General features: G+C 45.3%; 2 protein-coding genes across 8 annotated transcripts in view; one reads left to right on the forward strand and one right to left on the reverse strand.

Moving 5' to 3' along the window:
- Positions 1-23,392, forward strand: part of Lrp4 (LDL receptor related protein 4) — a 497,094-nt gene that overhangs the window by 314,211 nt on the left and 159,491 nt on the right. The window lies entirely within an intron of this gene.
- LOC139750856 (uncharacterized) lies at positions 12,405-14,517 on the reverse strand. Its single transcript, XM_071665656.1, has 4 exons — positions 14,373-14,517; positions 13,653-13,799; positions 13,247-13,368; positions 12,405-12,968 (listed from the first exon to the last, which is right to left on the reverse strand). Exons 1-4 carry the CDS (start codon positions 14,506-14,508, stop codon positions 12,918-12,920), a joined length of 456 nt encoding a protein of 151 aa, XP_071521757.1. The 5' UTR covers positions 14,509-14,517; the 3' UTR covers positions 12,405-12,917.

A 23,392-nucleotide genomic window follows, 5' to 3' on the forward strand; every position in this document is an offset into this window, starting at 1 on the left:
GCCATATGGAAATTGTGATAAATTCTATGTTGGGCAGACTGCTAAGGATCTTTCTATTAGACTTGAGCAACATAGATATCGTATAAGAACGGGACAAGAAGCAAATGCCTTGTTTAATCAGGTTAAAAACTATGATCATTGTATTGACTGGAGTAATGCCATCTCAGTTATTAACTCTAACTCTATAACCACGAGAAATATTATTGAATCTTCTATTATTAGATACACGAAGCATTATAATCTCAATATTAGTGATGGTCTATACAAATTAGATAACTTTATTGCTTATAAAATTTGTAAAATAAGTTTATGAACGCTCGTTGTCTGTCTTGGACAATCACATGTTTACCAAATGGCGTCCTATAGCTTCGTCTCTTCGATGTATTTCAACTGACTGTTATATTTCTCTCTTGTGCCTCTCCTGATGGTGTGATTATTACACGAAAGTGCACTTGGGAACTTATCGTGTTTCATTTTCCCCGTGGACTCAAGGGAATATCTTGATCACGCGCAAAATTGTGATCCTTGCCAATATATATATATATGATCTCGGAAACTTTGGCCTTGAGGAGTTCAGCACGGATGTTATCCAATGTGAAATATCGACAATTTCTTCTGATAAACATTTCCTCGTGTCTCAGGTCACGTGTAACGCCATAATAGAAGATCTGGAATGTTAAACTTGTGAGGTCATGTTACTCTCAGTCTTCCTCATCAGTTAACTGTTGGAAGTGTTGTTCACCGGCCGTCTTGGATGCCTCTGTCTTCAACGTAAACAAACTGTGTTTCCATGGAACCGTCAGAAGGTCAGTCAGAGGATGGTGCCGTGGTGGCAACAGTCGCCCCACATGCTTTGCCGCTGCTAAGGAAACACGGTTTGTTTACGGTAAACACGGCGGACTATGGGGACAAAGGCATTTCATGGAGCGAGACGTGCAGTTGGACAGACGACGGAAACTGCGATTATATGTTGCGAAGTGACATTATAGTAGTGGGTTTCTAGTCGTGGATCCAAGGGAGGAGGAATAGGAGCTGTGCTCCACTGCACCCTCTGCTGCTGACTCATGCAACTGGTACATTTAACACAGCCTTGGTTTGGGTAGTCAAGTTCAGTGTTACAAGCCGAGGTAGTGAGTTCCGTGATTCACTTTGACTCGAAGCTATGGCATTGTTTTAGGCGTCTGAAGCGTTCTGTGTTCTCTCCTCCTCACACACTGGGTTCACGTCTCGGAAATGAACCAGTAAGCAAGGTGGACGTCGTGCCTGTCATGTTATGGTATGGCAGACAACGAAAATGGCGTGATTATTTGAGCTACCTATTTGTACGGGGCAGTAGTTCTACGGTCGTGGGGACCCATACCTCGAACTTTATCTGCTATCCTACAGCATTTTAAGCTTACGTATGCTGTTCACATTCTGAGTTTCATTGCTCAGTGTATTCCATTCATCCACTTCTCTCATACGTTCTTCTTTGCTGATTTCTTAATTTCACGTAATGGCTGCTCGTTACTGTGCCTTTTATTCCGCGAAGAACTGTTGACGTCATTAAATTTGTTCAGAAACTTTAAGATTGTGATTACGTCATCCATTCTCTCTCTCTCTCTCTCTCTCTCTCTCTCTCTCTCTCTCTCTCTCTCTCTCTCTCTCTCTCTCTCTCTCTCGCATTATGGACAATTTCATGGCCTCTAACCTCTCATTGTTACTTTGCTTCCTTAATTCTGGCAACCAACTTTGTTACCATCCTCTGGACCTACTCTGTAAGTTCTTTATGCGTCTTTAAGTGTAGTTACGAAACGAAGAAAAACGTGACTTAATTTTTGGTTTGATATAGAACGTGGACTGTTTGCCGAATATTTTCTTAAAAAATGTATTGGTATGCAGTTCTTGTGTTTGCCTGCAGAGACAGTCGGTCTCCTCTGATATTCTCCTACACTGGGGCTCTGGCAGGAATTTCGGACTCGCTGTTCCCCCTCAGACACAGATTTCTGTGACATATTTCCCACTGGATGATATTCGTACAGGCGGGCTTCCTTTCTCTGTGGCCCATCCTCATTACTTTGCATTTTCTTTGTGTGAATTTCATTAACTGTGTCAGACAAACTTTGTAGTTTGTCATGGTACCCTTTGAAGTTGATGCAATCCTCTCCCTCACTCTTCCCTTCCCATTTAAGCTGGACATCGTCTACAAATGTATTCAGGCACGCGTCCAGAGCTTCTGGTACGTCATTTTACGCCTATCAGAACACTGGTCCGCTGGTGATCGCGACCCATCCGTAGATGGCTTCTGTGATCTACGTCATATGTTCCCTTCCACTAAGGTACTTTGTCCACCATCGAAGGAGCCTTCCCATTATTTCTGACTGAAGATCCAGTTTCTTTACGAACCTCGCATGTCTTATTGTGTCACTTTGCTGTCTGGCAGTCGAGGTAAACACAGTCCACTCAACCGTATATTTTGTTTACAATAGAGCTCACCCGCTCGTACAGGTGTAAGAGGTTCGTTACACATGATCACATTTCCCTGATTCCGTGTTCCCTCCTTCCTAGGTACCGAGTTTCTTCTTTGCAAGTATTTATCCATTAGCTTCCTGATAATTATTTCCATTGTTTTAAAGGCCACACTCGTGTGTGTGTGTGTGTGTGAGAGAGAGAGAGAGAGAGAGAGAGAGAGAGAGAGAGAGAGAGAGAGAGAGAGAGAGAGAGAGAGAGAGAGGTCCGTAGATGAAAGCAACATCTCGGTCTCCTTTCTTAAAGATGGGTATGATATTTGTCCTTTTCCACTCCTTTGGTACTTTACCATCCTACATCGTGTCTGCACACATCTTCACCACAAATGAAGAACTTCATCAGGCCATGTATCTTATATGGGTCGAAACTTATTTGTAGTTTGGTCTTATCTTCATATATGTCAAAGCTTTTCAAAATGTCTCCCATTCCACATCACTGGGGTTGGGGCTACGGTGTTTTCTATTGAGAAAACACTTTTGAACTTGTCATTCAACACGTTGCATATCTCTACATCTACAGCTTTACTTCCGAATCCTAAGCCTGATAGGCTCTCATTAACTGACAATTTACTTCTGATGAATCTATGGAAATATTTTGGATTATCTGCCTTGTCCACAACATGCTTTTCAAAGTGTGAACAAATTTCTCCCTTTGATATCCTGTTATATTTATTTCGTACTTTCTTGTACCTTTACGATATTAGCTGGCTGTACTGACTCTTATGTCGCCTCCACAGTTCGTTACTGATTGTTCTGCTCTTTGATATATTTACTGAAACATATTTCTCTTTTTTTAACCTTCCTTCTGTCTTGAATGATTAGCGTAAATCTTATAGAACTTTCATAAGCAGTGACCTTTAATAGGTCTACATAACTCCATTTCCCAGATTGACTTTACATAAATATTGTTTATTTGTGTGTAGTTTCTACGACTAAGTCTTCTTTTCGAGTCTGGCTTCATTTCTTGTTGATTTTATGTCATTTGCCACATTACCATTTATCATTTATAATCATAACATTGCGTGTGCCGTGAACCTCTCATAACAAGTGTCACACGAGAGTTATGGTTGTTAAGATACAGGTTGTACTTCGTCCCTGATGAGGTCACGTCTCAGAGCACAGTAGTTATGACCGGGTCACTAGTGAGCTGAGAAAGATCCTCGTAGGTCAAGGTTGGTGTTGGCGGTCGTGACATGTCTGTCTGTGTTCAGATTTTTTTCTCTGCATTTATCTTTAATGTGAATCTGTAGAAGCGTGAGGCAACAAGGCTCGGGATTATTGTCAAAAACCAAATACAACATGGAGTGATATTTCATCGTGTTTCATATTTGTTTTTATATTGTATATTCTAGTACCAGTACACCATCATTGCCTTCTAGATATGAACATCCTGTAGTCATTTTTGCATAGGTCACGGTATTCCATGATCCATCAGCATCCTCACTCAACAGTCTTGTATATTCTTCTTCTTCTTCTTCCCCCACCCCCCAGAAAAGCAAAATAGTTAAGTCCATCATTCACTCGTGCGCATGACCGGCCGCTCGAATCGTAGCGTCATGCATGGAGAGCGCCCGAGCCCGACTGACTCTACCAAAACCTACCACAAACCTTTTCTGGTCCTAGAATCCTTCCAGTGTCGTGTGCACCTTCCAGTGTCGTGTGCACCTTCCAGTGTCGTGTGCACCTTCCGGTGTCGTGTGCACCTTCCAGTGTCGTGTGCACCGTATCTGTGCTGTCACCCTGTAGATGTGTGGCAGTACCTACCTGACGATGGATGACCTTGGCTCTCGGCTGCCAGCGATGTGATTTAGACTGAGGTAGATCATGTTATTGTCGGTAATAAATCACAACGCGTTTTAGGTATATTTACTTGGTGCAGCGGGATATACATTTATGTGTATTAATCTCAAGAAAATGATCACCAAGAGATGAAAACGAATTCTACTAAAAAAAATCTAAACAGTTACTATAAAGAAGGTCATTCACATGGCCAGTTTGAAAAGGTCAGTTTTTATGGGGGGGGGGGGATAACTTAATGTGATGACCTGTATGATGTCACTGACGTGTTTCTTATAGATCACATGTCATCAGATCACAAGAGGAGAACATGATCTACTCCATCTGGTGGATCCGACGTAAGCTATTATCCTGAAGTTGGACACTGGTGTCGTGAGTACAATGCAAGAGGCAGCTGGCGACACACGATCTGTGACCTGAAGTCTTAATTCTCAGTAAGCCAGTTCCAAGTTGTGGTCATGACCCTCCAACCTCCACAAACAACAAACCATGGTTTTCCAGTCTTCCACCACAAGCAATGGGTCATGGCGTTCCTCCTTAAACGACAGACCAGGGCCTTCCTCCACAAACAACAGGCCAGGGCCTTCCTCCACAAACAACAGACCAGGGCCTTCCTCTACAAACAACAGACCAGGGCCTTCCTCCACAAACAACAGACCATGGCCTTCCTCTACAAACAACAGACCAGGGCCTTCCTCCACAAACAACAGACCAGGGCCTTCCTCCACAAACAACAGACCAGGGCCTTCCTCTACAAACAACAGACCAGGGCCTTCCTCTACTAACAACAGACCATGGTCTTCCTCCACAGACAACAGACCATGGCCTTCCTCCACAAAGGGCGAAGAATCGTTTCAAAGATGCAAGAGAGAAATTCGTACGTCACGTCTCGGTGGCTTTCACACCTCTTTCCTCTGTGGAGCCAACCAGTCAACATGAACACCCTCGGGCGATCAACCATTCCAAATCGGCTGTGTATAGATAGGGATTTGGCCGTGTGGAGGACATGAGGACCGGTCGGGCGAGAACTGGTAGCCTGAGTGATACTAACCAGGAAGGGATTTGTTGAGAGAGTGAGTCATGGTTATATAAACACACCAGGAGACGCTCAGCACCAGCCATGTCGGGATCAGTGGAAGGAAAGAGTAGCATTACTGAAGCAAGGACTCGTGAGGGACAAGACAATGTCATCCAGATGTCTGGGGGAGGGAACAGGCGTCAGCCATGCAGGAACTGGATGAGGAAGCAGTCGTAAGTAAAGCAAGGATGACTTGAAGAGTGAGTAGCCGGCCATCAGCCAGACAGGGAACCAATCTTGTAAGTCTTTCCAGCCACGCACTGTGTCCTTGATGTCAGTGTTCTCAAGTGTCTTCATCTTAACATAGATAATTGTTATCGTTGTATTCTGTCCCTGTGGCTGGGGTCCCCGTCCTCTTACTCCCTGCCTTCGATGCCACCTTCACCGTAGTCACCGTCGCCATAGTCACCGTCGCCGTAGTCACCGTCGCCGTAGTCACCGTCGCCGTAGTCACCGTCGCCATAGTCACCGTCGCCGTAGTCACCGTCGCCGTAGTCATCGTAGCCATAGTCACCGTCGCCGTAGTCATCGTAGCCATAGTCATAGTCGCCGTAGTCACCGTCGCCATAGTCATCGTCGCCATAGTCACCGTCGCCATAGTCACCGTCGCCACAGTCTTCTCCAGACATCCCTAAGTTGTAGTCTTGGTCGAAGTCGTTCGAGCGCTCATTCCTGGCTTTTCCGTAGTGGAGACCGGCGGCAGTGGCCAGCGTCAGGAGCAGCGTGGAGGTCAGCAGGAGACACTGCCACACCCTCATCGTGCGCCTCTGCCGATAAGAGAGATACACGTCATCAACATCATGATAAGCGTAAACCCGCAACATTTGCTAAAATGAGAAACATCTTCGAGAATGATCAAACCAGCAAACAAGACAATAAAATCCTCGTGTGTTGTAAACGTTAAGATGTTTAGGTACAGGTAACGGTGCACAGTGCCAAGCTGTGTTTATCCTCGTCCTCGCTCACACAACATGCAGAGTTCAGTGAACAGGTGCCTCGTTCCTGTCTACAGCACTAGGCACTAGTTACTCCCTTGCTCAGTCTCTTTCGTCTTCGTTTTCTTTCACGCCGCATCTGAATACCAAGCAGCATTTTTCACAGAAAGTGGACCCCGTGCCGCGCATTGACTCTACTGGCGATGAGTGAACAGATTTCGCCAGCGGCTGTATAGGCTCTTCCTGTGTCCTTAACTCTGCCATAAGACTTGCTTCTTTCTCTGTTTATTGGTCGCTATCCGCGATGCCCAGAAAGTAAAGTTTCATCTGTGCAACACTGCTTCTTACAGCGACCCATCTGTGTAGTGATGTTCTCACCAGAACTTCTCGTATCTCTCTAACTTGCATCATCGTGTTCGATTCAAGGATGGAGGGTAAAACTATTGTAATGTTGGTGTTAGATGAAGGAAGGATATGAAAGTATGCGAATCTCAAGGTCAAAAAAAAAGAAAAAAGAAAAAAAGGAAATAGCTCGAATGTCAATGAATGAAGGGAACCAGACGACAGCGAAGTGTACATCAGAAGAAAGAAACAGACAGAATGAAAGATATTTTAGAATAAATGAATGAAATGAGACTAACAGTTGATAATGAATGAAGACAAAGATTGAAGCAAAGAGATCCTACAGTTATTGATAACAAGATGAGGCAGTGATGTAAGCAGTGGAACAAAACGTTAATAGAAACTCATGTTGGTCAGTTTATGATACAGGAATATCACTGCCGATCTGGACCAGACATTACCAGGAATATTGATGGATTTGTCTGCCAGTTTGGGATGGCTACACACAAGTTACTACTCGCCTTCGAGATTATGATGACGAGGGCAAAAATTAACCCATGCCTGAAAAAAACATCTAAAACAAAACCATGAAAGATACTATCCACGGATGTGTGAAGTTTACTGACCGATTGTACAAAAAGTTTTATATCGTATTGAGGAATATTATGTAATGTTTATAAACAGGATCATAGGTAAAAGGAAGGACAAATGAATTAGAGTCAGATGGAAAATTCCAAGCTGAGAGAGAGAGGAGAGGCAGCCAGCTAAATACACTGTACATCTACTAAAAGTAACTTCAGGAATATATCATAACAAGTGTGCATCTAATGGCAGGGAACATTCTGGCCATAAACTCAGTCAAGAAGCCAAGCAAAAGTGAAGTTGGGAAGAAGTTTATGGAAGTTGAGCAAGAAGTAGAGATACTAGAAAGTCAAAATTCACCTGAGCTGAGTATGGTCAGGGAGGCGACTGACGTGTCAAAGAATTGAGAAGAACGAGGACACTACGAATTAGATATACTCTAGTAAACACTGGATCAAGGGATCTCACACGGTGGTTGCACAGGGAACTAAATCTGTCAGACATTTAGCCTCGCCTCACCAAGACCAGATAGAACGACTGGCTGCCCCACAGTCTTCACAGATATTGAAATATATAGAAACTACATTGTAGATTATGACACTCTGGAAGTGACTACAGCTTAGGAACACACTGAGTAACATCCACTTCCATTTGGACGAAATAATGTGGAAAGAAATGATTGATTGCATCGTGAATATTTATGTATTGGAATGATCTTTTTAGACACCCTGGCATCAATACCATTATGATACTACTCTACGTGATGATAGATGGGGATCATTAAAGATTCAAAATACGTCAGAGAGAAATGATGTAGAATCGAAGATATCACGAGACAGAAGAGACTAGATGAGCAGGAGACCAGAGACACGTATGTATCACTAAACAAAGGAAGAACACAAGGGCTGGGGAAACGACCCTGAAATGGTGACGAAGGAATAATGGAATCTCATACAAGACAACACATACTGAATGGAGAGAAATCCACAGAGCAGAATAAAAGTGTGAACATAGAAAAGAACAATAAACTAAGATCAGACCTTTTAAAGTGGGAGGAAAGTATGAAAATCACCCACCCAAAAAGATATTCAAGATGAAAATGATTGGATATTCGTCAGTATTCGGGACAAAATTTAAAGAAAACGTATAACGAGAATGGCATTACAGACGATGAAGGATCAGAAGACGACACGAGTCTTACAACAGACCAACACTGACGGAACTCAGGACGGGATGGAATTCCAGTTACTTTTTACTTTGAAGAACAAATGTGACAAAGGCAGAACTGACGGTCTTGCTGGCCGGACAAAGGCTTGACGCAGACGACATAATGGACTTTAAGCTTAGGTCTGTGAAGCACCAGTGTAGTAAGAAGGAACTGAACTTCTGACGAAATGGTATAGACCAGAAAGCTTAACATTACATGTAATAAAAGCTTTTGAAAGTGATTATAAAGGACGTGTTAGACCGTGTGACTGACGATAACTGTAGAGACGAAGGATACCATGGATTTATGCCAGAAAGGTTATACTACCAGCTCCATTATTGTTACGAAGGATACCATGGATTTATGCCAGAAAGGTTATACCAGCTCCATTATTGTTACGAAGGATACCATGGATTTATGCCAGAGAGGTTATACCAGCTCCATTATTGTTAGCACGGCACAATACCATGCAGAACTCAAAACCAAGGACAATAGACACGTTTACTGTGGACTTTGTGAAGGCAGATGATGAGGTGCATAACTTACTGTTTTTATTGAGATTAACGAAGCAAAACGCAAAGCATAAACAAACAAACATCAAAGTAGCAGCGCATGAAACTATCATTTCCTTTTCCAAGTGTTGCACATGGAACAGTGTTAGCTGGAAGACTGGTTATGATGGTCTTATCAGAAGTAGATGGAGAGGGAAAAGAAATTGTCAGATGTTCTGCAGATGGCACCGTTACAGTGCGAGGAGGAGTTGAAAAGTTTTAGATAGAAAGTTGATTAGGGAAAAAAGGGAAAATTATGTATAAAATGTGTGTATGTGTTAAACCAGAACTGAATAGTTGTGTTGTACAGTCAGCAAGTAACAAGTTGAAACTGATGTGGTAGACAGAATCTAAAGATAATTTTCGAGTAAAACTGAGGGAATGGTACTCTTGAATCATTAGAAAAAGTTAAAAAAAAAAAAACTTCAGGTATGCATTGTAGACAGATGATGATGATGATGTATGGTTATCTGTACCCGGGATCAGATGGAAGGGGCCAAAGAGGTAGTCATAGTCTGAAAGAAGCTGATCACTTAGATGCACTACGATACTAGCAATGTATCGAGAAGACATGGATGGAGACTGGCAATGTTTGGCTTAATCACGTGAAAAAAAAAGAAGAGATAAAATGGTAAACAACGAAACCTTTAAAATGTGTCTCGACAACTGATTTGAAACAGTTCCGGATGAACCGAAACTCAGCGATGCAGTGTGTGTGTGTGTGTGTACCAGTTAATTCAAGCTGCGTCGTGATCCCCCAGACCTGCTGGCCCTGTCGCTTGCCAAGTCTCATGGTGAGTTAGGTAGGTAGGGTCGTGCGAGAGCTGGGAAGGTTGTGGTGGAAGTTAACTATGAATGTTTTCGAATTTCGGTTACGCTTTCGTAACGCATTGTTCCAGTAGTGTTAAGGTGGGGAAGAACTGCTCAGTATTGGTGGTCATACAGACAAGCGGGACTGTTCTTCGTACTCAATTTAAGCATAAGTAGGTTGTTCAAAGTCATCTAAAGCGATGAGCAGCTGACTTGTGACCTGTGTGTAGAAAAAGAACAAGAACATACGACTCACAAGTATGAGTTACTGCAGATGACTATGTATAGCAGGAGGCAAGGTCCTTCGTTTTCCTGTCGGACTTGCCTGTAGGAGACGGAGACCTTGTTACTTCGGAAGGTGACGGGGATCTAGTGCGTCCTCGAGGGGGAACACGCACACGGAGGAGGTGTGGATCTGTTGTGGCAGCTGGAGTGGATGTCCAGTTTTATTATGAGCAGCGAGCGCATCACAACAACCACAAACGCCCTCCCCCCACAGTAATGCTCCTCCCGCCTGCCTGAAATAGTCATGCGACGCCCTTGCACACACCGTCATCTGGAAGTGTGTTGTTGGGTAAGAATGCTGGAAATCATTACCCTTCTCTGCACGGGATCTGAGCTCCTCCTCCAGGAAAGCCTACAAATCTTTCTTTTTCTTTCCATTTTTCTTTTTTTTTTTTCTTTTCCTCTTGGAAGGTCCTGATGATTACTTCAAGGTGCTGCCGTTCGTTGCTTCGCGTCCGGAAATGAACGCTCTTGAGATCTGTAGCAAGGTCGTGGTCATGCATAATTTCAGGAAATGTTCATGTTTCACGCTCATGTGGAAAGTATATGCATATTTCTTTTGTGTGTCTTTGGCTTGCATTAGAGGCAGAATCCTCGTGAAGGTCAGGTCTTTCATATGAAAAAAAAGGCAAAAATGATAAAGAAGTAAATGGGAAAAAGGGGAAATGTAATCGAATTGTTTGGTGGAAGTGGAAAATCTATCATTTCAGAAGGGTCTGGTCGTAGTTGTTGAGAGGGACATGAGAAGGTAAAGAGTACTAAAGCTTATCAGTATAAGGAAGGAGGTAAACCATGCAAATGACCTCCCCCTTGACGCCTTATTGACCATGTAATCGTGTAACTTAGTCGCTCGCCAAGTGTTTCAAAGTTCAGTTAATGACGGGAGCTCATGAACAGCCACTTGCCGGGAGCACATGCGTATATATACATATACGTGTATATGTATATCGTAGGTGTTAAGGTGTAGAGTGGGATAGTATTATATGGTGTTAAAAGGATTAATGAAACTGCTGTCGGTGAGGATGAGAGTATGTTTAGAGTGGGAAGAGGATGTGTAGAGCAGATTTTGGCACGTCAAGTAGAAGAGATCATTTTCAGAGAACATAAGAATGCTTCTGGCCAAGATATACCATTTGGAATAGTTCAGACAATATCAGATTCTGTATTATCGACTGCCGCTCCTCACCGCTTCGATCAGACAAGAGGTAACACAGCATACAGATAGCTATGCACGAGTCCCCACCGATGTAAATGATAGATTTGTGATTTGAGCCAATTCTTCTCTTATGGAAATCAAAGTTCATTCAACAACAACACTGGTTTTTTTTTCCTGGTCATTTAACAGACATGAAACGACAAAGATCAGGAAGATGTTTGTGTGTAATGAACCAAGGTGTGTCTGCCTATCAAGTTTTTAAGTCGGTCGTCCTCGAAATGAAGGAATGACCCTAAACCTTGATCGTTGGAAAGAAGGAACATGAAAGAAACAATATGTCTGCCTCAGTAGACAGGGATTTCATGTTACTTTAAAGATTTATTGTCAGTAGATGAAGGAACCCCAGCCACAAGATGATGAGACGCCTCCACCTCCACAGTAGTACCAGTTGTATACACACATTGTAGGTCACGATTAACACATTCCATGTGTCTTATCTCCAGATTTTATGTCTCATTAATGCAGTTTGAAAGATCTGGCATCAGTATTGATCACGTGATATCCTCTCTACTGCACCTCATGTATGAAAGGAGGGGCGGGGGGTAATTGTATTAGGAATAGTGAGAAGTAATTCAATCAGCTTTGTGTTCAAGATTGAGTCGGGCACTGATGTGGCAGATCTCAAACCTGGAAGGCCATGTGTGTGTGTGGTGAGTGTTGATGACTCTGGTTTGGTCATCCTGCACGAGACTATATGTAAGGACTGGAACAACGTACATATCATGACACCGATCAGGATTGTGTGGTTGTTGAGAGGCGACAGATAGACTTGTCGAGATATTGCTGTAGGTTGATGATGATGATGTGGTTTATAGTAAACACTGAACACAACAGTTAGTTGCCACAGCCTCAGATGAGAGAGAGATGTGAGAACAAAAGTTTATTGAAAGACCTCTCCAAAGTGTGTGTGTGTGTGTGTGTGTGTGTGTGTGTGTGTGTGTGTGTGTGTGTGTGACGTTGTGCCCAAGTGTTTTCCAAGACAGCTGCGGTGAAAACAGTAGAAGCGATAATATCAAAAGACATCTTTTGCTAAAAATGAAGGAAGTAGACTTTCTCTTATCAGATCCTCCAGTTAGGCGAATAAAAAATCCACACTCTAATGAAAATTTAATTGATAGACAGAGCAAGATGTTGCATGGGACCAACAAATTTACTTTTTGTATCATTCCTCCACAAGCTAATAGGATTGGTGGAGGGGGTGCAGTTCCCCACTTGATGAGGGGGACGCTTCGGTATCGTGATGCGCTAGTAACACACAGACATGGGGTGGAGGATGCAGGATAATGACGTCATCAGCTGGTGCAGTTGTGGAGGATGTGTGGGCAGGTCAGGCGGTGCTTATGGTGGCGAAGGACAGGTCAGAACAGGTCATGTCAAACGTTGTGGCTCATCAGCAGGTCCAGGTCAGGAGGCCAGCAGGTCCATGTCAGAAGGTCAGCAAGCGGGTCAAGAAGTGACTCAGGTCCAGGTCAGGTTGGGGACCAGCCGCCAGGTCAGGAGGCCAGTCATCAGGGTGTCCAGCAGACGCTGGTGGAGATGTGAGCCACAAGTGTACCTCACTCTCCACCATCGTCCACAACAACAGCTGGCGACTCTGGGCTGGTGCTTCAAGCTGGCAACATAACTCCAGTTTTCTCCTGTACACAATCCTTCATGATCTGTTGTGAGGAAGACACCACATTACATAATCCACCCAATTTTCAGTTGCAGTAAATATAACAAGAAATAGAAAATAAATATTTTTTTTTTACACAGCTGGGAAAAGGTAAAACCAGATGTATGATTAAAACAAAGTTTGATGTTTAGCGAAAGAAAGACTGGGCAAGTGTGACTGGATGTGAGAATGACAGATCCAAACATCTTCCTTTATACTGAGGGTAAGTTGAGGATTGGCCTGACGTTGTGTTCAGGTGGAGGAAGGAAGGCCGTCACTCACCGACATGATGCACATCTTGCGTTTCTTGGTCATCAAAGCTTCCACAAACTTTATGCTGTTTAGAGTCTCGTTTTCCTCGTCCTGGGAGCCTCCTGAAGAGTCACCCTCAGGTGCAGAGTCTCCTGAAAGACGGATGCCCTGGTCGTGATGGTTCTCATCATCAGAAAAGATTAGTTAAGGAAAAGAATATAAGACAAGAGTCTGTCGTTCCATTTTCACTCGTGCCTTATTGGTCACAAGGATTATACAACCCTGTACGTATATAATCCAATAGACACACAATAACACTGCAATAATCATCCATCCTACTGCATTATTTTTTTTGTTTTAATGATCTTTTATTTCGAAATTATGGCATTGGGACTGTACGACTGTGAACCATGACACAACGCCAGGGTTAGCTTACCCAAGCAGTTAAGGACGCAACTAATTTTTTTTCCGTTCATCTCTGGGAAGCAATCAGTGGTGATGTTGTGGGCATTCTCCTTCTTGCACATTTCTCCAACTTCTTCAGTGAAAGTGCTTTTGACCACATCACGACACATCTGAAGAACTGGAAGAAAAAATCGTGAAGCACTGTAGGACTAACCTCATATGTAGGATAATGAGCCAAAATGTAGTTGGCATTAAAGATATACCGGAGCAGTTTGATGACAGAGACCGTTTCACTCCTCATTGTGATTACAGAGATGTGTTGATCAGTAAAGAGAAAACTTCTTGTATATAGAGTGTAAATGTTTACTGATTCTACTACTCCAGCTACTGTCTGATGCCACACACCCCAGCCGCCGCCCGTGTCTGCTGCTGCCACAAGAATCTGATCCTATGAACACCACAATGTCTGGTCACCAGACCACCTCTCCCCGCTCCACAAGGATCCACTCTTGATGGCACACTGTCAAACTTCCACATGGTAACGGTGCCTCTAGTACCGAACCTCTGTTTGTTGGTAGACAGTGTCATCTGTCCCAGCCAACACGCGTCTGTACCATACCTTCTACCTTCCTCTCCCCCGCCATACTCATCTTTCGCCACAATACCCGAAGCAAACGTCCAAAGAATCTCCCCGTCTTAATTTAAGGAACCGATGACTTCATCTCCCTGTCTACCGGCCGTCTTGACTTACCTAACTTCATTGCATTCTGCATCATTGGTATGTCCTGACCCTCAGCAGACACCACAAGCGTCGCCGCCACCGTCAGTAACAGGGTCCCGACTAGCTTCATGGTGGATGTCCACAGATCTGTAGGGTGAACAGACATAGTGCAGGAAGTAACAGTGAGATCCTTGCAGGAGCAGTGAGATCCTTGCAGGAGCAGTGAGATCCTTGCAGGAGCAGTGAGATCCTTGCAGGAGCAGTGAGATCCTTGCAGGAGCAGTGAGATCCTTGCAGGAGCAGTGAGATCCTTGCAGGAGCAGTGAGATCCTTGCAGGAGCAGTGAGATCCTTGCAGGAGCAGTGAGATCCTTGCAGGAGCAGTGAGATCCTTGCAGGAGCAGTGAGATCCTTGCAGGAGCAGTGAGATCCTTGCAGGAGCAGTGAGATCCTTGCAGGAGCAGTGAGATCCTTGCAGGAGCAGTGAGATCCTTGCAGGAGCAGTGAGATCCTTGCAGGAGCAGTGAGATCCTTGCAGGAGCAGTGAGATCCTTGCAGGAGCAGTGAGATCCTTGCAGGAGCAGTGAGATCCTTGCAGGAGCAGTGAGATCCTTGCAGGAGCAGTGAGATCCTTGCAGGAGCAGTGAGATCCTTGCAGGAGCAGTGAGATCCTTGCAGGAGCAGTGAGATCCTTGCAGGAGCAGTGAGATCCTTGCAGGAGCAGTGAGATCCTTGCAGGAGCAGTGAGATCCTTGCAGGAGCAGTGAGATCCTTGCAGGAGCAGTGAGATCCTTGCAGGAGCAGTGAGATCCTTGCAGGAGCAGTGAGATCCTTGCAGGAGCAGTGAGATCCTTGCAGGAGCAGTGAGATCCTTGCAGGAGCAGTGAGATCCTTGCAGGAGCAGTGAGATCCTTGCAGGAGCAGTGAGATCCTTGCAGGAGCAGTGAGATCCTTGCAGGAGCAGTGAGATCCTTGCAGGAGCAGTGAGATCCTTGCAGGAGCAGTGAGATCCTTGCAGGAGCAGTGAGATCCTTGCAGGAGCAGTGAGATCCTTGCAGGAGCAGTGAGATCCTTGCAGGAGCAGTGAGATCCTTGCAGGAGCAGTGAGATCCTTGCAGGAGCAGTGAGATCCTTGCAGGAGCAGTGAGATCCTTGCAGGAGCAGTGAGATCCTTGCAGGAGCAGTGAGATCCTTGCAGGAGCAGTGAGATCCTTGCAGGAGCAGTGAGATCCTTGCAGGAGCAGTGAGATCCTTGCAGGAGCAGTGAGATCCTTGCAGGAGCAGTGAGATCCTTGCAGGAGCAGTGAGATCCTTGCAGGAGCAGTGAGATCCTTGCAGGAGCAGTGAGATCCTTGCAGGAGCAGTGAGATCCTTGCAGGAGCAGTGAGATCCTTGCAGGAGCAGTGAGATCCTTGCAGGAGCAGTGAGATCCTTGCAGGAGCAGTGAGATCCTTGCAGGAGCAGTGAGATCCTTGCAGGAGCAGTGAGATCCTTGCAGGAGCAGTGAGATCCTTGCAGGAGCAGTGAGATCCTTGCAGGAGCAGTGAGATCCTTGCAGGAGCAGTGAGATCCTTGCAGGAGCAGTGAGATCCTTGCAGGAGCAGTGAGATCCTTGCAGGAGCAGTGAGATCCTTGCAGGAGCAGTGAGATCCTTGCAGGAGCAGTGAGATCCTTGCAGGAGCAGTGAGATCCTTGCAGGAGCAGTGAGATCCTTGCAGGAGCAGTGAGATCCTTGCAGGAGCAGTGAGATCCTTGCAGGAGCAGTGAGATCCTTGCAGGAGCAGTGAGATCCTTGCAGGAGCAGTGAGATCCTTGCAGGAGCAGTGAGATCCTTGCAGGAGCAGTGAGATCCTTGCAGGAGCAGTGAGATCCTTGCAGGAGCAGTGAGATCCTTGCAGGAGCAGTGAGATCCTTGCAGGAGCAGTGAGATCCTTGCAGGAGCAGTGAGATCCTTGCAGGAGCAGTGAGATCCTTGCAGGAGCAGTGAGATCCTTGCAGGAGCAGTGAGATCCTTGCAGGAGCAGTGAGATCCTTGCAGGAGCAGTGAGATCCTTGCAGGAGCAGTGAGATCCTTGCAGGAGCAGTGAGATCCTTGCAGGAGCAGTGAGATCCTTGCAGGAGCAGTGAGATCCTTGCAGGAGCAGTGAGATCCTTGCAGGAGCAGTGAGATCCTTGCAGGAGCAGTGAGATCCTTGCAGGAGCAGTGAGATCCTTGCAGGAGCAGTGAGATCCTTGCAGGAGCAGTGAGATCCTTGCAGGAGCAGTGAGATCCTTGCAGGAGCAGTGAGATCCTTGCAGGAGCAGTGAGATCCTTGCAGGAGCAGTGAGATCCTTGCAGGAGCAGTGAGATCCTTGCAGGAGCAGTGAGATCCTTGCAGGAGCAGTGAGATCCTTGCAGGAGCAGTGAGATCCTTGCAGGAGCAGTGAGATCCTTGCAGGAGCAGTGAGATCCTTGCAGGAGCAGTGAGATCCTTGCAGGAGCAGTGAGATCCTTGCAGGAGCAGTGAGATCCTTGCAGGAGCAGTGAGATCCTTGCAGGAGCAGTGAGATCCTTGCAGGAGCAGTGAGATCCTTGCAGGAGCAGTGAGATCCTTGCAGGAGCAGTGAGATCCTTGCAGGAGCAGTGAGATCCTTGCAGGAGCAGTGAGATCCTTGCAGGAGCAGTGAGATCCTTGCAGGAGCAGTGAGATCCTTGCAGGAGCAGTGAGATCCTTGCAGGAGCAGTGAGATCCTTGCAGGAGCAGTGAGATCCTTGCTGGAGCAGTGAGATCCTTGCTGGAGCAGTGAGATCCTTGCAGGAGCAGTGAGATCCTTGCAGGAGCAGAGAGATCCTTGCAGGAGCAGTAAGACTCTTTGATTACAGTAATGCCTGTGTCCTCCCTCATGGCCAAGGATGCCATACATCTCAGACTTGCCAGACTTCGACTTGTCAAACGGTAGACATATTGCATGTCTTAGGGACGTTTTCTCCGCACCAGAAACATTCTTAGAGATTCTAACGTTTGAATATCCGATTTCCATCAGATGTTACAACCCATGACACCTCTAACTTACAACAGCTATTTAGGAAAACGTCAATTTGATATCACCTGTCGTTGTGGAGGCAAGCGGTAGTTAACGTTCAAACGAGGCACATTAATGGTTTCCTGTTATGGGATGTCTGATCATTAGGATGGTTTCCTGTTATGGGATGGCTGATCATTAGGATGGTTTCCTGTTATGGGATGGCTGATCATTAGGATGGCTTCGCGTTAAAAGAAGGATAGAATATTATCACAGAAATTGCTTCGACAGAATTTTCGTTGCATTTCCACAGCGTCACATTTATTTGTGGCATTTTGTCCCGCTGGGCCCCAGGTAAAGTGAAGGAAGCTTGGTTTTCAGTGCATGTCGGCTGCACGCTACGTTAGCTACGTGCAGGGAGGAGTTTTGTGTGTCTCATCCTCCACAGTTTTGTTTTTCAAAACTGACTGAGGAGGAAATCACCAGGGGTGCCCAGCGGGTACTTACTGTATGAGAACTACGACCGAACGCGCTCCACTTACCTGACTGTATTGATGAACAGCTTGTCTGGTACAGTGAGAGGGTACTTGGCCAGTTTGCTGTATGTCGGCCGTTCTGTACGACCTCCACTGCATGGTAATGTCATGGTCTCCACCACGACCACCACTGCATGGTAATGTCATGGTCACCACTACGACCACCACTGCATGGTAATGTCATGGTCTCCACCACGACCACCACTGCATGGTAATGTCATGGTCACCACCACGACCACCACTGCATGGTAATGTCATGGTCACCACCACGACCACCACTGCATGGTAATGTCATGGTCACCACCACGACCACCACTGCATGGTAATGTCATGGTCACCACTACGACCACCACTGCATGGTAGTGTCATGGTCACCACCACGACCACCACTGCATGGTAATGTCATGGTCACCACCACGACCTCCACTGCATGGTAGTGTCATGGTGATTCCTCGTCTGCATAAAATATTGCCATGTGCACGGGTGTGAATTCTAGTAAACAACTCCGTTTCTTGCGCCTCCTGTGTAGCGTGGCAGACACGTGAGAATCTCTGGTTGCGTCGTCGTCGTCATCCGTCCGTCCGTCCGTCCGTCAGTCGGAAGTCGCACGTCACCCTTCAGCATGACCTTGGCGACGGCTGGAAGCCCCTGAATCATAGCCGTAAAATGTTAGAGTCGCGCGTCTCCAACATCGAGAGAAATGGTTGGCATAAGACCTGCAACGTTAGTGTGGGCTGTTGCTACTCATGATGAAGTTGAACCTCATCACCTTACCTGCCTCACACCTGCCTCACACCTGCCTCACACCTGCCTCACACCTACCTCACACTTACCTCACACCTACCTCACACCTACCTCACACCTGCCTCACACTTACCTCACACCTGCCTCACACTTACCTCACACCTGCCTCACACCTGCCTCACACTTACCTCACACCTGCCTCACACCTACCTCACACCTGCCTCACACCTGCCTCACACCTACCTCACACCTGCCTCACACCTACCTCACACCTGCCTCACACCTACCTCACACCTGCCTCACACCTGCCTCACACCTGCCTCACACCTACCTCACACCTGCCTCACACCTGCCTCACACCTGCCTGACACTTACCTCACACCTGCCTCACACCTACCTCACACCTGCCTCACACCTGCCTCACACCTACCTCACACCTGCCTCACACCTGCCTCACACCTGCCTCACACTTACCTCACACCTGCCTCACACCTGCCTCACACCTGCCTCACACTTACCTCACACCTGCCTCACACCTGCCTCACAATTACATCACACTTACCTCACACTTACCTCACACCTGCCTCACACCTGCCTCACACTTACCTCACACCTGCCTCACACCTGCCTCACACTTACCTCACACCTACCTCACACCTACCTCACACCTGCCTCACACCTGCCTCACACCTGCCTCACACTTACCTCACACCTGCCTCACACCTGCCTCACACCTGCCTCACACTTACCTCACACCTACCTCACACCTGCCTCACACCTGCCTCACACCTCCCTCACACTTACCTCACACCTGCCTCACACCTGCCTCACACCTGCCTCACACTTACCTCACACCTGCCTCACACCTGCCTCACACCTGCCTCACACTTACCTCACACCTGCCTCACACTTACCTCACACCTGCCTCACACCTGCCTCACACTTACCTCACACTTACCTCACACCTGCCTCACAGATAGGGATAAAAGATATTCCATCTTTGGCCTCGAAACTTTATATCATTTTTTCCAAAATCAGTAGAAATGAATGGCATAAAACCCGTAACTCATCTTTTATTTTTGATGTCATTTTGATAAACGATTGTTTGATCGTGAACTTCTCCTGCCTCATAACTTGTTTTTCATAGTTATCAAGACAAGATTTGAAACCCATTCTTATTCCCAGTAATTCTTCTATAATGCAGGTAACGTAAATATTCCATAGAATCTCTCTCTCTCTCTCTCTCTCTCTCTCTCTCTCTCTCTCTCTCTCTCTCTCTCTCTCTCTCTCTCTCTCTCTCTGACCCCATGCTATCTTGGTGGTACTTATAAAAAAAAGGCTTCCTACCTCAGTGATGGATTTCGATTCTTCAGTACAAAAATGGTGAGGACGTCCATAAACTATGTCGTTGGAATGATGATCTCGTAATTCACCGGAGTCGTTCACACGTGAGGGTATGATCCACTTGATCATCACTTACGTGTTTAGAGAGAGAGAGAGAGAGAGAGAGAGAGAGAGAGAGAGAGAGAGAGAGAGAGAGAGAGAGATTCCTGTGCTGTGTTTATGTACGAGTCTTCAACTCCTACATTAGCGTGAGCACAGAGCGAGAGTCAGGGTTGTAGGACAGGTCAAGACTGTTTACCACAGGAAGAGAGGCCGTGAGTAGACTTGATGTTCACTTGGTCAAACATTCTTCTCTTCATCTTTACAACCACGTCAATATTCGTTACATCGTTTCAAAGTTAAGTGTCTGGGTGTATGATGGATCTCCGTGGCTGAGAGACTTTTCTTTAGGCAAAGACATCGTATTTGTAATTGCTTCGTCAGGTTCGGGTTGATGAAGGCGTCTCTTTATTCTCTTGAACATAAAAAGAAAGAGAAGTACTTCCATCTGATTCAGTATCAGGAAATGCCATGCTACAAGTGTGGGCTGGACGTGAGCAGGGATTGCACGAGGTTACTCCCGTGTCAACAGAATGTAGTCAGGTCTTTGTGGCACCAAGTTAAGATGGCAGTTAAGTCAGGTAAGTTAGGTTAGGTTAGGAGTGACCATTGAATGATGCATGGAACAACTGGAGTGGTCTGTCTGGTGTTCATCGCGAGTCTTTCTCGTGGGTTTTCACCTCTGGCGGCTGGGCACATAGGGGCTGTCGTTTCTACTTTAGTTAATCGTTGATGTATAAGTCGCCAAGGAATGTCATGTTAGCTACACCGCGTGATGCATCTCCGTTGACGAAATCTTCAGTGTCAGCTTCTTTAGAATCTCTCAGGGTACTTTGATACTTGAATTTCGTGGCAGGTATTTTCTATAGTCTTAGCATTAAGGCCAAAATGGTCTGGTCAAGTGAAGCTACATATGGCACAAAGTATTTTGCCCATAAGGAGATTCCGTGTTGTGTCCAAGATCTTATGTATCATATTTCTCTATAGATGAACCGCAAGGTGTGGGTCAAGGGGTTTTAGCCATCATTTCTGTATAGTTAGAACCAAATGTGTATCTCCCATTATATAGGAACTCGGATGATATCTTAAGTATCTTAAAAAACATATCTCTGTGTTTGCGCGACCAGACAAGATAGATTTCAATGTGTGAAGGCGGAGATGATCTGGCCATGTTGATATATGCTGATGATGGAGTTATAAAAGTTTTCATGACAATTACAACTTTCAAAACGAGTCGTTGGTACAGTAGAAGAATTTCACGGACTGGCGGCGTTTTTAGGTGAATACATTTGGCATAATATATATAGAACCAGGTTGATGCAGGGGGAAAGCAGACTAGCAAGGTACGGGTTTAGAGTTTGGGGATCCATACACTGTCAAATGATCAGGTGGTAACCACCGTTCAAATAGCAGTAGGAGGATAGTGGACACAGTGTACGATGTCTGGGTCACAATATCGTCAGTAAAGATTTCTTGATAGGTTGGCATCTTACACCACATTTTCTTTTTCCAGTCACTATCCTGACTGTATAGGTTTGCATACAGTTGTGTCCATTCTTTGTGAATGGTACCGACACCGTTGCTGTAAGATGGATAGATAACAGCTTCTCCTTTGTTGAGGTAAACAAATGGAGAACTCTCAAACAGGTGTCACCTTCAGGTTAATGAAATCCAAAGCTTTGCTGGTGATTATATTCAGAAAGTCAAGATCATATTGCAAGTTATTATCTTCGTGGTCCACAAGTTGGTAAGATGATGAAGGGTGTACATCCCGGCAGTTATTCAGGGGAATTATACACTCAAGAGGAAGTGTTTGACAAGTGTTGTAGTAAGACAACCTGGGACACTTGGTACACACAAAGATGGTGGCAGGATGACGTCAGCAGCTGGTGCAGTTGTGGAGGATGTGCGGGCAGGTCAGGCGGTGCTTGTGGTGGCGGAGGACAGGTCAGAACAGGTCATGTTAAACATTGTGGCTCATCAGCAGGTCCAGGTCAGGTTGGGGTCCAGCAGGCAGGTCAGGAGGCCAGTCATCAGGGTGTCCAGCAGACGCTGGTGGAGATGTGAGCCACAAGTGTACCTCACTCTCCACCATCGTCTAAAACTCGGGAATCTCAGCTGGGGATTACAAGGTAAATTATATTTCTCAAAATTGCAACTTTCAAATTATCTGTCGCAGGAAAAACATCTCAGTTTGTGGAGGTAGCGCCACCAACGTCGTATATATAACGCAATGAAATAAGAGCCTGCCATCTACAGCTAAACCATACAGACCAATTTCGTTGTTACCCCTGACTTTATAACTGCCAGCACGTCCTCCCTATATATCACATCTCTCTATTTCGCTTTATCCCATACGCGTCTCTCAACCTTGTTAATGTTCAAGCCTCGCCTGTCCATCGCTTACTTGTTATTTCTTCTCTTCCTCCTCACTCTCTTCTTCCCTGCCACGTAGATCCTCATCTTCTGTCTATCTTCGCTCATCCTCTCCAGATCTCGAAACCGTATCATCACACACACGATCACTTCTCTCAAACACACTGTGCTGCATATCACCCCTCTCTCTCTCTCGCACTGTTATATCTTTAATAAACAACCTTCCTCACATCTTCAGTTTTTTTTTCTCTCAGGGACCAAAATTCACACACACACACACACACACACACACACACACACACACACACACACACACACTTTTGTTTTTTCCCAACATCTAAAGAATTTAATGGCTTATGACCCATGACTATAGTTTTATATTTCCTTGAGTTATGCCTAATATAAGAAGGTTTAAGTTGAAACATCACCTGACTCATAACTCAAAGAAAATTCCACTTTTTGGCCATGGAACTCGACGATATAATATCTTCTTAATATTTTCCAAACAATTATCTTCACTCGAACCTGTTTATCTCCTCCTAATTATAATGCATTACAGCGGTCAGACGTTTTCCATGGAACACCTCATCACGTTTTCTATGGAACACCTCTTACGTTAGAGTATATAAACCATTACAGTAATGACTGATGAAAGAATCATCATACGAACATTAAAACAAGAGTAGAAATACTCACTCTCATTTGCATCTCCAGGGATTGAGTCTTCAATTACAGTTCTGAAGAGATTGCGCAGGCAGGCGCCTCGTCCAACCAAGTCTGCCGTAATGACGTACATTATATATATATATATATATATATATATATATATATATATATATATATATATATATATATATATATATATATATATATATATATATATATATGTATATATATATATATATATATATATGTGTATATATATATATATATATATATATATATATAT

Source organism: Panulirus ornatus, chromosome 10, assembly GCF_036320965.1.
Source record: "Panulirus ornatus isolate Po-2019 chromosome 10, ASM3632096v1, whole genome shotgun sequence".
Classification (NCBI taxonomy): Eukaryota; Metazoa; Arthropoda; class Malacostraca; order Decapoda; family Palinuridae; genus Panulirus; species Panulirus ornatus.